Below are 16978 nucleotides of genomic sequence, written 5' to 3'. Positions count from 1 at the left end.
AGACAGTGAGAATAAAACATTTTTTTCTTTCTCCAGCCAAAGAAAGTGAAGGATCCTCTCATTAAGAAAAATAACACATACACAGCTGCAGCTACGAGCTACACCCCTAATATTGCAAGGGACCCTGGGCTGGCAACCATTGCTAAAAGCGCAACGATTGAGCCCAAAGAAGTTAAGCCAGAAACAAAACCTGCAGAGCCCAAGAAAACTTTTAACAGCGTCAGTAAAATTGATCGACTATCAAGAATAGCCTTCCCACTGCTTTTTGGAATCTTTAACTTAGTCTATTGGGCTACCTATTTAAACCGCGAACCCCAGTTAAAAGCTCCAACTCCACATCAATAACCTCATTTATTCATGTAGTTCTGTTTTGTCTTTTGCTCTGGGAATTGCTTCCCATTTTCATATATAGTAATTCCCCTTTGCTTCATTGCCTCTGTCTTAAAGAAAATAAAGGTTTCTTTATTTAACAAAAGGTAAAATATATCTGTATGTTTGAAAAACCTGTGTGTGAGGGAGAGAACAATATAAGCTATATACTTTGGAAAAATGGTTCTGAAAATGGGAAAGAGTTGTAGAATAACAAAAGGAAACTATTTGTAGACAGCTTAATACTGAATGTCCCCAAAAAGGTATTGTATATGTACATGAAAAAGATATTTTTATTGAAAGAATTGTGGGGAGTGGGATAGTATTCTTTATGATGTTCCTAATGCACATACTATACCATACCATTTATTCAACCACTGTTTATAATCTTTTCAAGGATGTAAAGCTTTCCATTTGCTGAATCCCATAAGAGACGTTATTTTCCTAAACCCCTTTTCTCTTCTATATACCAAACCACCCAACTTACAATATTAAATGGTCTTTAAATGAAAAGGAAATCTACTCACTGTAGGTACAGTTTGCCACTGTATAGCACATAAGTTCTAATGGTAACAAATGCTTTAATCTGCTGTCTTACTGCAGTCTTGTTCTAAGCATTATCACTAGACTAGATTTAAAACCAGTTGCACGATCGAGTGCAGATCCCAAGTTTCTTCTATCACCTGTGTAATCCAAACAATTCCTGGATGCTTTTACAGATAGCTTTTACTCATCACTATGTTTTAACGAGTTAAAAAAAAAAACAACCAACAAACTTTTTGCAAGCTCTAGATATGTTGAATGTATTCTTTTATAAAATGATACATTAAAAAGAAGCTTTAGATTGAGATTTATGGATAGCAGAAAGATAAAATATAGTATTTAAATAATATATGTAAATATGCAGCATGAGATTGTACATTTTTTTACTTTTTTAAAGTTGCGTTCTTAAAACATTGTGTAGGATTCACCTCTTAGCTCTTAATATGTTGTTAAATGCTCAATAAAACATATTTAGAGCCTGAATAAAAAAAAAAAAAAAAGTCAGTGGTACTGGAAAGCCTAAAAAAATAAATATGCAGAAAGTGCTTGGAATTAATTCCATTTGTAAAGTGGTTAAGTGTACAGTAGCTTGCAATTTGACAATGTCATCCAATGTATACTATTAGATTAATGACTGGTCTGCTCAGGTCATGCATAAATACTAAAGTATGGGAGTATATTTGGTAGGTAAAAATGGTGAAATATTTGTTAAGACAGAAGTTCATCTGTATATTACTGCTATATTTGCTGATACATAACCGTTACAATAAGTGATGTAATATATGTAGCATTAAATACAAAAAAGTCATACATAAAAGAATGTACAGGAAAATAGATTTTATTGAGTAAACTTACTACATTTCATTTTTACTGTAGCAATATATTTGTAGGAACAATATGTAAGGGCTTTAAATAAAAGATGTCCATTTTGCAGGTATCATGCTCCCTTTAAAAAAACAAATCTAGTCAGTATCATTGCTGCTGATTCTTACAAATAAAATTTCAGATAAAGATTTTTCAAAGATGGGAAGAATGGTGGGTATTTGCAAGCATCAATTAAAAAACCTTAATATATGATATTGAATTAATTTTAAAACAATGCTACATAAGCCTCTGGAGAAACAGCTACTGAGAATCAAATTTCATAGGCAATGTTTTCTAAACTTTCTCAAAAAAAAAAAAAATCCAAAAATTTGACATTATCTACAAAAGGAAATAGTTAATGTTTTATTTAGAGAAGATTTTTTTTTTTTTTAATAATGCTTCATTGTCTAACATTTAGTCCTGTCTAAACTTGATTAGTTATCTGATTGGAGCTTATTAAAAGGGGATGTTTCATCTTCTGGTATCCTGTGTAGATATATGTATAGAAAAAAATAAACTATGGCTCTTTAACTTCTGTGTACTTGTTTATCTTGTTATTTTTGGCGTTAAACTAGTGTGTTCATTTAGGGCATTTTATCTTTCTAGCAATTCATAGCTACCTTTTGGTCTGCATTTTGCACATTAGATGTGACTATTACTTAACTAGTCTGCTTTTTGCTATGCAATGATTGCATTATATCACCTCTTAGTTAGTCTATGCCAATAGTATTATACTGTATAAACTCGATTGCACAGTTTATCAAAGACAAGGTATTCTCTATGTAGCTTTTTTACAATGCTTTGCTAAACCATGTAATAATAGTAAGTCTTCCTTGAAAATAATGATACACTCTTATAGAGGACAGTTTCTGTTTACTCCTGGGATAATTTTAAAAAGATGACATTGAATGTTTATTGCACCTCAGTGCAGTGATGTGGCAATAAAATCTAAATCTAATAGAGGTTGTTTATGGCAGAAGCATGTATTGCTTTACAGAGTTTAGCAAAAGCTCTTTATTTTATGTCAGACTGTAATTCTATTATAATAATAAAGCTAAAAATGTTCAATAATGAAAGTGAATGTTTTACTTTGGTTTTCTTAAGTTACTGCCTTGTATGACACATTGCTTGATAAACTGCTATTCATTCAAAATCTTATTTTCTGCAGATTTGGTAATGAATGCAGTTTTAATAGATGTAATTTCCTGTCCAGTGTTTTCCAGGGACAAATATTACAACAGGAAGGTTTCTAAAATCTGATTCAACATTCAAAAAAGATAGTTCAGTCTGTACAATGTATATCCAGTAAAGCAATTAATTGAATCAGACGAACAATTGTTAAGGTTTAGGACCACAACAATGAAGATGATATAGGGTAGGAACAGAGTAAAATGCTTTGTCTCCCAGAAAAAAAGGCAGATAAACCACAGAATGGGAGTAAAAATGCGAGTATATCTGTTACAGATTTCACTGCTTAAATAAATGCACAGATCTAAGATAAACTATTAGAAAAGAGCCTCACGCTGGGTAAAATAATATTATTTTATTTATTTAATGAGTTGTGGGGATAGCATTCAAGCAAGCACGTGTATAACATGAAAATTTTAATTCTCAGCTCTTCATTCTTTCCCACATAGAAAAATACAGACAGAAAAAGTCATTCCAGTGCATTCAGCCCTCAAATTTTCTTGGAAAAGTTCCTGGAAAGCAAGGCTCATGTTCTTATGTAGGGAGAGACAACTAATTGCAGACACAGTTTTAGAGGATCCAAAGAAGGAAAGGCTGATGTGAGTGTATCTGTGTGCATAACGATATTCATAGTGCTCTTACGCATGAGTCCTACAGGAGTCTTCAAAATGGAAGGAAAGATTGTGTTAATACAGACTGAGATTCTATTAACTTATTATGCTTCCCTGTATTTTGAGTGAGAATAACGCAGTCTGAATCCCTGTTCCTTGCCTCCTACTACTAACTCCACAGAGATGAATCCCTATGGAAACCTACACAGGATTTTCTGGAGGAGTGTGGTAAAGAAAGTGGTGAGTGACACTGCTCGAACATCCCCCTCCTGTGTTCGCATGCCAGATGCAGAGCATACATAGAGGGATTCTCACTTCTCCTTTGTCACCGCTCAGACATTTTTAGGCAGAATTTTACTCAAGCAAAATGACTGAAAATATCTAGATGCAACAGGATTTACTCAAAGAAAAATATGTAGCACTATTCAGCTTCAGAGTGGCAGAACAGCCTTGTCAGATGGCAGATTCACAGTCACCAGACAGTCCAGCATGACACCCTGGCATGGCATTGCTGTGTTTGTTCTGGTATTATGTCAGTATGGGGAACTCCTCCAGTTTTTCTTGGATCATCCCTAGAAGCTACTGCAGGACTTTCTTAATGACCGAGAACTTTTTTTACACCACCAAAGACTTTCTTAATTATATTCTTTCTCTTGGACTGCCTATGAGAGACTTGAGAATGTGGATTTCCTTTGCTCTATCTCCTTGTGTTTTTCACCACTATGGTAAACAACAAAAGCTTATGAAACACCCTAATGGCCAGAAAATGTGGCACACATGCTTCAGGGAGCAAGTCATAACAGAACCTCTTTCAGCCTGTGCTTTGTGTATGAATAACTGTCCAAATAAATTAGTGTGACTGGGGAAAGTAAAACTTTTTCTTAGAGGCTGTAAAAATATCAGTCATACTTAAAAAGATGAAAACTCAAGATGTCCTCAGACTTTCTACAGCAGATCCACCGAAGGAAAAAAAAAAATAAATCCTCCTGCTATGCATAAACATGACATAGCTTAAATAAAAATGTGTTTGCAGTCTTAGCACATGAATTTTGCCAGTGAAGTGTATTATCAGCTTGTCAAGCTGTTGCTGTCATGTTACATCTGATTACAAACTACGTCAAATACAACAAGAGAGGTAAAAGCCTTGAAACAATAAGTTTCTATCGGCTCGCTCACTCTGGCTACAGGCCCATCCAAACAGGCAGGATGGCTTCGCAGCTGCCGATAACTTATTTGATTAAACTGCTTTAGGGCATTTGAAGATGCTCTGAGTAGATTTTGCACTTGCAGCACAGCTGTTACGTGCATTTCACTCCCAGACTAGAGACATTTCCCCTCCAAACCCTACAAATCAACCAACAAAGGGCACTGCTTCCCTGAATGTGTTGTCAAGGGAGGAAGGATGTATCTATATTGAGGGTTGCCACAGATTTGCATGGAGCATCGATCAGAGACATTAGAGACACAAGTTAATAATTATCTTCCTGTATCAGGCCTCAGTAATGGCAGTAGGAATAACAGTTGGAAGTTCAAGTAACGTGCTTCTGTCAAGTATTTCTATCACAGTATTGTAGAGCTGACATTTATTTTTCAATACAACTTTTTTTCCCCTAAACACAGTCCTTAGTTAATTGCAGAGTAAAAGATGTAAAAACCAAGAATACTCATTTTTTTACACCCTTAGGTTCAAAAGGAACAAACAAGCTTCAAGAAATATAACCACATACCTAAAGAAAAGCAGTTTTATCTGACTACTACAAGAAGCAAATGGAAAGAAGTCTATAAATAAACATGATTCATTATTTATAAATGTCTAGAGATAAGAAATAATAATAATTCTCTGTGTAGCACAAGCTGACGTATTTATTACTAAACATAGTGTACTTAACAACAAGAACTGTAAGACAACAGGCTGTTTTACTACTGCCTCTTAATGGGAATTACATGAATAATGAGTCTCAGGAGGCACTTACCAGTGATAAAGGTAAATATTGGCTCTAAAAAATGTCAGACAAGCTATTATACCTCTGTATTGCAAGCAGGCTATACAGATTATTAGCTGTTATTTTGTTTTATTATATCTAGTATTTAATAGCTGGGAATGCATGTTTAAAAGATAAAAAGACTGATGATATTGGAAGGTACGGCCGGTGCAAATGGCAAATAATCACCCGTATCTCTTCACATCATAACTGTGGCTGGATAGTGTGCATCACTAAAATGAAGAAAGCTTGCTTCAAGGTCAGCGCAGTGAAGGATCTTGAACAGAAACTGACACAGCAGAAACTGAATTGTAATGCATCACGTCCACAGTCCCAGATAAAAAGAATGTATCTCATTTCTACTATCAGGAGTTTCTGTATAGCAACAGAAAAGAACTTGCCTAAGATTTCAGCTCTGCTACTTGAGGTATTAGGCAGTGTGGCAGCGCTCTGCATAGTAAGCCGGGCACACTTCTCATCACCATACAGGGAGAAAAATAAGGACACCCTGAAACTTTGCCTATACTACACCAGAAGGAACTGAAGGCAAGAAGGCTGTAAAGTCAGAGGTGAAGTAGCTTAAGGCTAGGGAAAGTTGGAAAGCAGTGACGTGCAATTGCACGGTGGAAGAGAAGGTGATACCACAGATGCCACTCCACGACTCCTGGTCAGCCCAGGGCTTTGGCAGGAGCCAGTGCCTCTGTGCCTGAGCAGCCTGGGAAACGTTCCCCTGCCTGCTGCATTGCCCAGCTTCCCTAGTCCAGTCCCCACGGTGGCCCGAAGAGGGGTCTGCCTTCAGGAGTGACCTGAAACAGAGTAGAATTTTGCCTGCCACAGGTTTTTGGGGAAAATCCTAAGCCTTAGTGTAGGGCTGTCTCTGTGGGCCCTCAGAAGGGACACTGTTGCACCATCAAACAGTAAGGCTAAAAAGGGCAGCAAGAAGATTGTCCTTGTCCGCTCCTTTCTCCAAAGGGGGACCAATGGTCCTCGCAGAAACCATCATTCCTTATGACTGAAAAAGTCTTATTAAATGTGCACTGTATTAATCTGATAATTTCCACAGTTAAACTACTGTGTTTCAGATAGGCCAAGAAACCATTAACACTGGATGTATGCTGAGATCACTCCTCTGTCCAAGAAACTCTACAGACTTCCACAAATGAAAAAGGCACTGTTGATAACAGTAACTGCTAATTCATAATGTCTGGGATTTAGGAATCTGCTCATCTAAACATAACTTCCCGTCCGCTTCTGCACAATCAAAAGAAAAATATTCACCATGGTCACACCACCAGAACTCGGTGATCTAACCCAATGGCTAAGCTATAGTTTAACTCTCCAAGGACCTAAACTACTGAGTCTTTTTCTGGGTGAACATGGATGTCACTTTTTCTATAATTGCATTGCTTCATTGGTGAAACGGCGATAATGATGATTATCTGCTTAAAAATTCTCTGAATTCCTATTTCCTTCTTTAAACAAATAAAGTTTAAGGGGAAGAATTAGCTTGCATTTCATGGGTTTTTAAGAAATCAGGCAAGGATCCATGCACTCTGCTCTCCCAGACTTCTTGTATGACCTTTAGATTCTGCTGAGAAAAAATGTCACATATCAGCTAGGTATTATTGCTATTAGCTATAAAGCAACTAGAGTTTACAGTGATTGATTGGGACTTCTCAGCAGCAACTGTTGTACAAAGAGGTAAGAGACAGATAATTAGAAAAAAAAGGGGGAAAATGGAAATCTCACCACAGTAATGGTTATGTTTGTGTATGCTGGAAGTCTCAGCAGTGGAATATGTAATTGATAGGCAAAAGTCTAGCCGCACTAGACAGTACTGTACAAGAATATTGTGGCTAACAATTTTAAAAGAGAATTTTAAATAAAATAAGAATACATTTTATGGAGAACTTTTTCATCCCAGCGCATTTCTAATAAAAAAAATAAGACTTTTGAGATAAATGGTTCTCACACAGTTCATGAAATTCTTAGTAGAATAAGAATATGTTCAAAACAACTTTGGGTTGCATGCTTACAGGGTAGACACATCCCTTGTCTTGCAGGAGATTTCTTCATAAAGAAGAAATTTTCCTAAGTTTGAGTAGCCTCTGCGGTGACTAATTTACAGCTGTAATATATTTCCAAAGAACTGTCTCTGCTCACTCTGTTCATGAAGCTGTCACTTCTCATGTCCCAGAAATCACCAGTCTGACTTACATTTCTTCCGCCACTTGTGCCACTGCTGGCCAGTGCAGTGCAATAGGTCAAGGGACGTAGTTGTAAAGATATGCCAAGATGAGGAAAATCAAATTTGGAGCCCAAAAGGCAAAATTAACTGATGCAGAAGATTACTAAATACAACCAGTTGCCTTATGGCACTTGACTCTTTCAATGAGGACACTGTGAGGATACTATTCAGTAAATATGAAATAAGGTCTTAGAGCAAGTCAGAAATAATAAGATTTTTTTTTTCATTACTTCTAATTATTATTTGCTCGGGGGGAAAATGGTAGAGTGTGTATCTGTATAAAATACATTAAAAATACTTCTATGGCTAACATTACAAAAACAGTGAAAAAGCTGCTGACCCTTAGACAAATTTTTATCAGCTCTGGGATTCTGCCAAGGGCAGGATGTCCTTGGGGAAAATAACTACGTCTTAAATACATATATTTAAAGTTAAAATTCTGGGATAATGAGGGGGATCTCTCAACCCTAATGAAACAGTCCTAAACCTCTAATCAAATTATTAGAATGCTATTAATAGACTTTCTTTAATGTGGGCATATTTATATACACACATATGTATGAATTCTCTCCCCAGCTTCAAGTGGTTCTTCTTTCTGCTGTAGCTCCAGTGTTAATTCACACTTAAACTTTGTTGTCTAGTCACCTACTAACCCAACAGGGATCATGTAGAGGATGCCATATTACATGATTTCCTGAGAAGTGTGAATAGTGCCACAATTCCTCCTAAACTTTGTGGAAATCAATGGAAAGTTTTGGGTTTGGCACCCACTTCAAACTTACTTTCCTTTTTTCTCAAAGCAGTTGAGTGCATTAGAAGCTCAGGTACAACATCACACTACTCTATGGCTGCACCATCTGCTAAGATGGTGAGATTTGATTTAAGTCTCTTTATTAAGTTCTTCTCATAGACTTCAGTGGTGAACCAGATCACATAATCTGAAAGTTTACCTTTTTTGCCTCATTCAAATTATTAACATTTTGATAACAAAGTACAAGATCCTCTAAAAGTGATTTTTCTGATACAGTGTTTATTCATGTGTAGTACTATAAATATCTTTAGTACCCAAAACCAGCGTGCTTGAGTGTGACTGCTCAGTGCCACTGAGACACAGGCATGCAACCACTGTCACCGCTGTATCTTGCAGTCCCGTTTCACCCGCCCGCCTGGAGCACACCTCCGATCCGCTGTCAATGCATTGGGCTAAGTAAGCTGCACGTTTCATCACAGCTGGGGGGAATCCATCTCTGTATTTGCGGCCTGAACTGTAACCACAATTTTAAAGGAGCCAGACTGAACATCCTATGAGCGATGCACATCTCAGTAACCCCCAAAACTTCTTTCTAATTTCCCACGGAAATAAATAGCGAGCTATTCAAACATGTGCATAGCAATTATATACCTACCTGAAGTCTGATTCTAAATGGATATTTAAACTTCTTACAGGTGCAGAGCTCTTCATGCTGCTTCGCTACACTCATTTACTATCTTTCCTTCCTCCTTTGTCCACAAAGTAACTGTCTTACTATATGGGCATACTTGGGTTTATGGTCTTGAGGTTTTTGACAAACCTGTTTTTCAAGCTGTGTCTTAGGTAGACAGAGTCATCACTTGAACTGGGAAAATTAAGGTGGCCAGATATGATGACTGGGCACGTGATTGCCAGATCTCTCTTCCTTAACTGTGGTTAACCACTGAAATGTGGGTGCCTAAACGAGTTCAGGTCTTGGACCATGTAGGCTGAGATGTACTTATTATTTTAACAAGCTATGTTGAAAGTGAAAAAATAAGTCATGGAAATATGTTTGTGTGATATTAACAGAACATTTCAGCTAGAATTTCTTGCAGATCCCCTCTATTTTGCTAAGCCTTCAATTACCTGTTTTTCTTTCACTCTTACTTTTGCCAAGAATTACTATGGTTAGTCATAGGGAATAGACTCAGGACAAAAGTGAGCTGACAGATTGTGTTGTGCCACAAGGGGCTGTGGGATTAAAAAACACAAGGAGTTTGTGGTGAGATTTAGTGGCTGCAGGCAACCTATGTCAGGATTGGAGAGCAAGAGTCCTAGACAGCAGTGCCCCAGAGCTGCGACTTGTAACAACTGTATATGGCCTAAATTCCAAAAAAACCCCCATTTAGTCATCTCTGATCTAGTCAAAGGAGACAGCAAAATATAGAAAGAAATAACCAAGTAGCTGGTGCCCTCCTGCCCATTCTGAGCAACTTTGAGCACCTTATCCTAACACTGCCTTAGGATTTGACAAAAAAAAACAATTAGCATTTAGAGCAAAAGTGGTTTGTTATTCTCTGTAAGATGTTGGTACACATCACCAGACTAGATCTTTGGCAGGAGTAACATGAATGCTCACCCCTGCCCTCCCCACCCCACCCTCTTTTTAATATACTTTTTCTCCATATGGTAAATTCCACTTGGACACAAGAAATGTGAAGGAAAGGAGGGGAAGATCATGGCTTTTGCTTTAATTATACTAGGAAATTACCCCAGGGTTTACAGTTGATAGTCACCCTGTAAGTATCATTCCTTCCACAAGCATCCAGCAAGGGAAGCAGTAATTTGCAAAGATGAGTAGGGAGGGAGAAAAGGGTACTTTCAGTTTCACTAAATGAAATATCTAAGAAAAACAATGCTTACTCATGTGTCATTTGAGATCTAGCAATGCTAACACCCCACACTACAGAAAACAGTAATTGTATAGTTCTCTTAATCGTGATTTACAATTGTTGGTGCTGTTTAAGGTCTTGAAATGGTGAGCCATTTAGTATTATAACAAGGATAAGCTAACAGATTTTTCTGTCTAGGTCATTTAGACTGCTTTTTTCCTAGTGCATGAAATGAGTTTGCCCCTAATGAGTGTTGAACAAATACTGGAATTTACTTTTATTAGATCATACTTAATGAATAGGTACTTTGAATACCAAGCTTCTTGGAGTCCAAGTCTTTATGAGTCAATAATTTACAGCTTGAGAAACTTGAATTAGGAATATCCATGTACTATTGCTCTAGTCTCAACCAAGCACAGTTGCACCGTATGATATATGTTCTGAGCTATCACTATAAAAACCAGCCTGTTAGATACCAAAATATAAAATCTCACTAGTTGCACTCATAAGGGGGTTTCTGCAGATTTTAAGAAACAGATGTACTTCATTTTGAACTAACATTCTTGCTCTAAAAGAGTTATGATGAGGAACTGTAGGAATTTTATTTCAAAGTGAATACAGAATATAAGATGCTATGAAAAGAAGTGTGGAAGTCTAAGTTTGAGGACTAAAAGGCAAGGTTGTTAATGTAATAGTTATTAAAGCGGTATCAAGTGACTCACAGGAAATAAATAGCTGACTGAAAAGTTCCTGCTCAACTTCTATGAATTAATAAAATTTATTGTAAATATTAGGTATATTCTGCTATATATAAACAAATTCTCACACCTGCAGTCTGTCTTGCTTTATACTGAATAGTATAAAAAGCATATTATGCAGAAAAGACAAAAAGCTGAACAGTGAGGCATGCCAGGGCCGGGGAGGAAGCAGCACAGTATTGGATTTCAGGGATCTGGCTGGAAAGGAAAGTACTAAGACGTGAAAAAAGCCATACGTGCAAGAAAAGGAAGACTCCAAGAGGCTGCAGCAGAAAGAGGGTACAAACTCCCCTTCCCCAATAAAGAGATTTGAGGATGTCCATGTACATTCCAGGAGTTCACTATTTAGCTGTATTCACATGCCTTCATTTTTGAGTCATGTTGAGAAACCAAGATCTAAGTAGTGATTTCCTCTAAGAAGTCAGGCCCCTCTCCAGCTACATCACAAAACTTTTGTCACTGTAGCAATTGAGCCAAACTAATTCAAATTGTATTTAGTTCCCAATTTATTTGGAGGAAAGACAACTGGAAAAAGGAAAATAGTCCCTACACCTTATTCAAGGCAATAGCCACTATCACCTCCTACGTGGCCAAAAGATCTGATAAGAAACTGCAGTCCGAATTAGGAAAATCAGTTTGAACCATCCAACATTAGACCTGCATTCAGAGTTGGAAATTATATGGGTTATAGCTGTGGGCTTTTTGCACCTCAGCATTGAGCAGAGATTTGAATAATTTGATACAGTTTGCAGATTGAAAGCATGATGCTGAGTCATGTGTGAAAAAAAGTGTGTGCTGGAATCAAGCTGAGATACAAGTGAGAGGTTTTCAAGTGAAGTAACATTTTCAGCTGTAGAGAATTGGAGAATTTCAGGGAGACTCTGTGACTCTTTTCATAACTTGGGTGGCAATTTTTAGGCAAAAATCTATCTTCATAATCTTATGAGGTGATTAAAGACAAAGCCTCAATTAATGAGGATTGTTATAATATGATTTGAAGTGGATTATAGTATCATTTTACTTCCTGGGCTTGGATGATGGAAGTGGCAGATAAATGCAGATACAAGTAGGATCCTTTTATTCAGCAATAAAAAGAAAACCTACAAGCCAAAACTGGGAAGGTAAAACAGAAAAGCAAGCAAGAAAATTACTGACATGAGGTCTAGGCTTGTGCTGCTGCATACTGACCAGGGTAGGGATTTGGGAGCTACTACTGAAAATTTACGAAGTTCACTCCAATGCACTGCTGTCATGAAGGAGAAAAATGAAAATCAGAATCAAAGCTCCAAAGAGACAGAATTGGAATATAAATCAGAAAAAGAATTGGTGGTGGTGTTAGTTTTATTGTCACCTATAGCACTAGGACGTAAATACAGAAATTCTGTTAATCTCTCAAAGAGAAACTTGAGACAAGGAATAAGAAGAGGTTACTCAGCAGTGGCTGAGTAGCATAACTAAACATACACCTCCAAGCTAATGAAAATTACTTTTAAAAAAAAAAAAGTTAAAAATTGAGAAAGTGTCACTGGTAGAAAAGATTAAAATGTGACAAGAACAAGGAAATATGTGCAGCAGTTCAGATAACAAAACATAAAATGACAAGTTACCTGTTTCATTATGAGGGTGTAATCAAGCAAGTTAACTATTAACTAAAGTCAACCAATTAATATTATGCAGAAAACTCAAATTAATTGGCCTACTGGGATATTTTCTGTAAAAGGTAGAATTATTATCAGAAAAGCCACATTCCTAATCCAAAGTGAAGGCTATTTATCTACTTCACCACCAAAGCCTGCTGACATGCAAAGTGTAAACCTCAAAGGGCTGATTCTTGTTCATTTTACAGACTGCTAAGAAGCAAACTGGTCTGGGAGTCCTTGTTGTACGTCATCTTGATTGATGACCAGTTAATTCCAGTTAAAGATATTTGTAAATATTTATTTAGCTATATATGTTTATTTGGTCTGCCTTGGGTGAAACATGAGGTTCAACTGGCAAAATAGATGTCCAGAACCCCAGACAATACTGTGGCTCAGTTTAAATGGGCACTGTACAAACGAGAGGTCTTCAGGAAACCAGCATGAGCAAAGCAAGAGAAAGAAAGGTTAAAAAGAGAATCAGACACACAGGTAAGAGGAGAGCAAATCAATACCAGAAAGAGAAGTAGATGATCTGAGTCTTGCCCAGTGTCTCCTCTATACAATGCTGTATCTCCATCGTACTCAGAATACAAGATTTATATCTTAGGTTCTCTCTTTTTTCTTATTTTTCTTCTCCCCCTTTTTTCCTCCCTTCCCTCACTGTCCCAGTTGTTGCTTTTTCCTTGTTTTTTCAGGCACTGGAAGGTGGCTAGACAACAGACTGAAGGCTCACTCTCCAGCTTTGCTGGAACAATCATCCAAATATTCGAAAGGGATTGCATATAACCTCTCTATAAAATTAATTTTCCCTTCCCCCAACAGACCCTTGCCACTCTGATATACAAAATAAGTCTCTCCTGAATCCCCATAATAATGAAAGTGCTATAGCCCTTGTTACAAATAGATTTAAGTGATCTCAGCTCACTTGTTGCACCACTCTACCAGATAAGCTTGCTATCACAAAGGGATTATCATAAATGGCCTGGAAAATTATGTTAACCCACAATGGCTGCAGCGTTGTTATAAAGCAAGACACCTTAAAGTAGTTATTTCTATTTTTAACACTCATTTATAAGACACAAAATCTGTACTTGGGGAGTTCTTTTTTGTCCTTTTTTTCCCCCCTCCACATCTTATTTATTTTACAGAACAGGGACATTTCTAAGAAAACAATAGATGTTCTCTAAAAAAGTTCAAAAACCCCCCAACTTTAAAAACTTCTTTCCTAATTTTGACTTTAAGATACCAGAGGTCAAGCAGAAGTTCTAAGGCATTTTCTTCAACATATAACAGAATCCATTATTATTAGCTTGTGATTGACAGCTGTCAGACTAGTTCATAATCAGGATTCTGTATAACAGATATTTAAAGAGACTAATGGAGAAAAAAGCCATAGAAAACTGAATTTTGTTAAGTAATCAGGCTACTGTTAGTTCATTGAGACTTTTCAGTCTGCTGCATGTGCTTCTTTATTGATTTCTAAGACAGGCATGCAAAGAAGTAGTTGGGTTTTCCATACCAGAGACATCTAGTGAAGTTTATAGATAAATGAAATCATCCAGGAATGAAAAATTGGATGAGTTCACCTAACAGAGGTTGCATACTTCAGAAGTAATCTGTGAAATAGCTTCAAATACTGAACACAGCATATATACTCAAATAGGTAAAAGACATGTAGCATAATTTCACAAACAATAGAAAGGGAACTTAATACTGGGAATCAACACTTCTAAAATTAAGAGCGCCTTGCTCTGCCACACTTTTGACAATGTAAGATTTTATCTGTTTATTCCAACAAAGGAAAGTTAGAGGGAACTGCCACCTGTTCTTTCTGAACACCTCATAATTCACCCCTGAGATCATTCATTCTTCCTCCCTTTATTGTTGTTCATATCACAACCAGAGCCTATCCTACATTGTGCCAGGTACCACGCAAACAGGCTGAAGAAATGAGCGTGGTCTCACTGTGTTTGCAAGCCAACGTTCAAAACTAGTGCCAGCTGTTTTGGCACAAAAAACCATTATATGCTTAAGCATCACCAACTGCATTTTCACACCTTCTCTAATTCCCTGCCTGCAACAACCGGTTCACTAGAGCACAGAGTGATGTTTAAATTGCTACAGTTTAGGAATCCTGAGCTTTGAATCTGGCCACCAATGACAAGTCTACAAGAACCAGCTCAGTCCCCACAGGAAACAGAAAAGCTGTCATGAAGTAACAATTACAGTTAAGATCATCTAATTCTGGGCTGAGAGCAATGGCCCTAACTATCACTTTCTTTGCTTAAAAATTACCTCTGTGTTAGCTCCCCTCTTACAAGCGTTCCCATGTGGAGAGAAAGAAAAAGCTAAGTATTCTGAAGGTGACAACTAGACACGGTTTGAGAATGGCTTTGTCTTACTGTGCCGATTTCACTGTGCTCCTAATTGTAGCATCAGTAGTCATAATTAAAATGTCACCAAGAAATTAAAAATGTCCCTACTCAGCAACACAAATAAAGCTCTGTTTATTCAACCAGGAGAAGGATTTTTGACACAAAATACCCTTCTCACACATATTTAATGAGCTCATTTTCTAGGGAGGATTAACTGATAGGATATTTGGATGGAACTTAATTATTCTTAGTGAGATAAAGTAACAAATTAGGGTAGCCCGTGTGGATTAGTAAATAAGTAATTTATTTTTCTATAATTAAGACCTAACTTAGAGCACCAAGTAAGATGAGTTGTCTTATCAAGAGACTGTAAGCTCCATTTTTCCCAGCATTCTTGAGTTCCAGCATGTTAGTTTATAATCCAGAATTTAAGGACATTTAAGAAAGAGGGAAAGAAACAGTTAGAAACTGGTTAAAAAAATGCTATAAGTTTTCACGATAAATATTTATGTATGAAGCAGATTTTCTATTTAGATTTTAGAAGCATTTGAGCTGAAGAGGGTCAACTATTTTCAGAATCACAAGACAACAATATGATAGTCTTTTGTGTCCATTCCTTTATTTGTGATAGTTGTGTTCTTAAGATAAGTATAAATTCACCTATTATCTATATAATCATAGATAGTTAACAGATGTTGTGTAAACATTCAAACACCAGTAATACTCGATTGTATAAGATCACTCATTATCCCCATCACAAGGCTAGAGGCCATAGGCACAAATTTGGAGATTTTCTATGGTTTTCTTCCTGAGATTTTTAAATCTTATTTCATAAAATATTCCAGATCAATGAAGGCTCTTATTTTAGCTAGATCCCCCACATTCAGCTTGTTTTTAAGCTGCATACCTATGGCTGGAATTCATAAACCACATTGCATCATAACACAAACACCAGATCATGTTAAAGAAAATCGGGAATTTTTCAGTTCAGTCTCATTTGACCTGAAGAGGCCCATAGTTTAAAGCCTACTCCATAACATTTTTAGTAGTTATACGCTTGGAGCTATTGAGCAACGCTCTAGCCATACCTTGATTTATTCAGGACTTAAAGCAATCAGGAAAGTCATCAGCATCCACAGCCCCTACCATTTTGCTCCTTCCAGGGAGCCAGAGGGACTGTGCAGAACAGTCAATAACACAAGTTCATATCCTAAGACTCTCTTTGTGCTACTGCATTCACATTTACATTTGTAATCAAGCTGTTAGCTGTCATTTCTGAAAACAAGTACAAAAATAACGATTGATCATGTAAATTAGAACATCTCATAATTTGTGTACACTTTCTAAATATATCATAGGATGCAGTCTACCCGTGGCAGGAAGGTGGGAAAGGTCACACTGTTCCCAGTGCCGTGTACCATTAGAATTTGAGGAGCTGCAGTATTGCCGTCCCCCGTGCCCCTTTTAACACCCAACAATAACCATTGCAAAAAGGACGTAACTACTGCCTTCTGACGTTCAGGAAGGCTGCTGTTTTACTCCAACTGTTTTCTTTAATTATCAGGGTTTTTAACTTCAGATTCTTTACCTTCTGGTATTTTTCTCATAAACTCTGTGTTGCTGACAACTAACCAACCAGCTGGGTGCAATGATTAAGCTACTGTGACACTCAAAGAGTTAAAGAACATTAGCCATAAATGCTACAAAGACAGTAGATGTATTTGACTTTCACCGTTTCCACTGAAGCCCCAGTACCCAAATGACCACAACACCTA

The 16978-nt window shown here is 37.0% G+C and overlaps 1 protein-coding gene across 4 annotated transcripts in view; it reads left to right on the top strand.

Annotated features, from left to right (window-relative positions):
* The window catches only part of GABRA1 (gamma-aminobutyric acid type A receptor subunit alpha1), a 44013-nt gene extending 41161 nt beyond the window's left edge, over positions 1 to 2852 (top strand). For all 4 annotated transcript variants that reach the window (XM_056349865.1, XM_056349866.1, XM_056349867.1 and 1 more), the window contains exon 10: positions 37 to 2852. In XM_056349865.1, coding sequence (XP_056205840.1) covers positions 37 to 345 — 309 coding nt within the window. In that variant the 3' untranslated portion in view covers positions 346 to 2852. The remainder of the gene's footprint in view (positions 1 to 36) is intronic.
* The last annotated feature ends 14126 nt before the right edge of the window (positions 2853 to 16978 follow it).

This window comes from Falco biarmicus, chromosome 8, assembly GCF_023638135.1.
Source record: "Falco biarmicus isolate bFalBia1 chromosome 8, bFalBia1.pri, whole genome shotgun sequence".
In the NCBI taxonomy this organism is placed as follows: domain Eukaryota; kingdom Metazoa; phylum Chordata; class Aves; order Falconiformes; family Falconidae; genus Falco; species Falco biarmicus.
The sequence above is the reverse complement of the archived record's forward strand: the minus strand, read 5'-3'. Positions and strand labels throughout refer to the sequence as shown.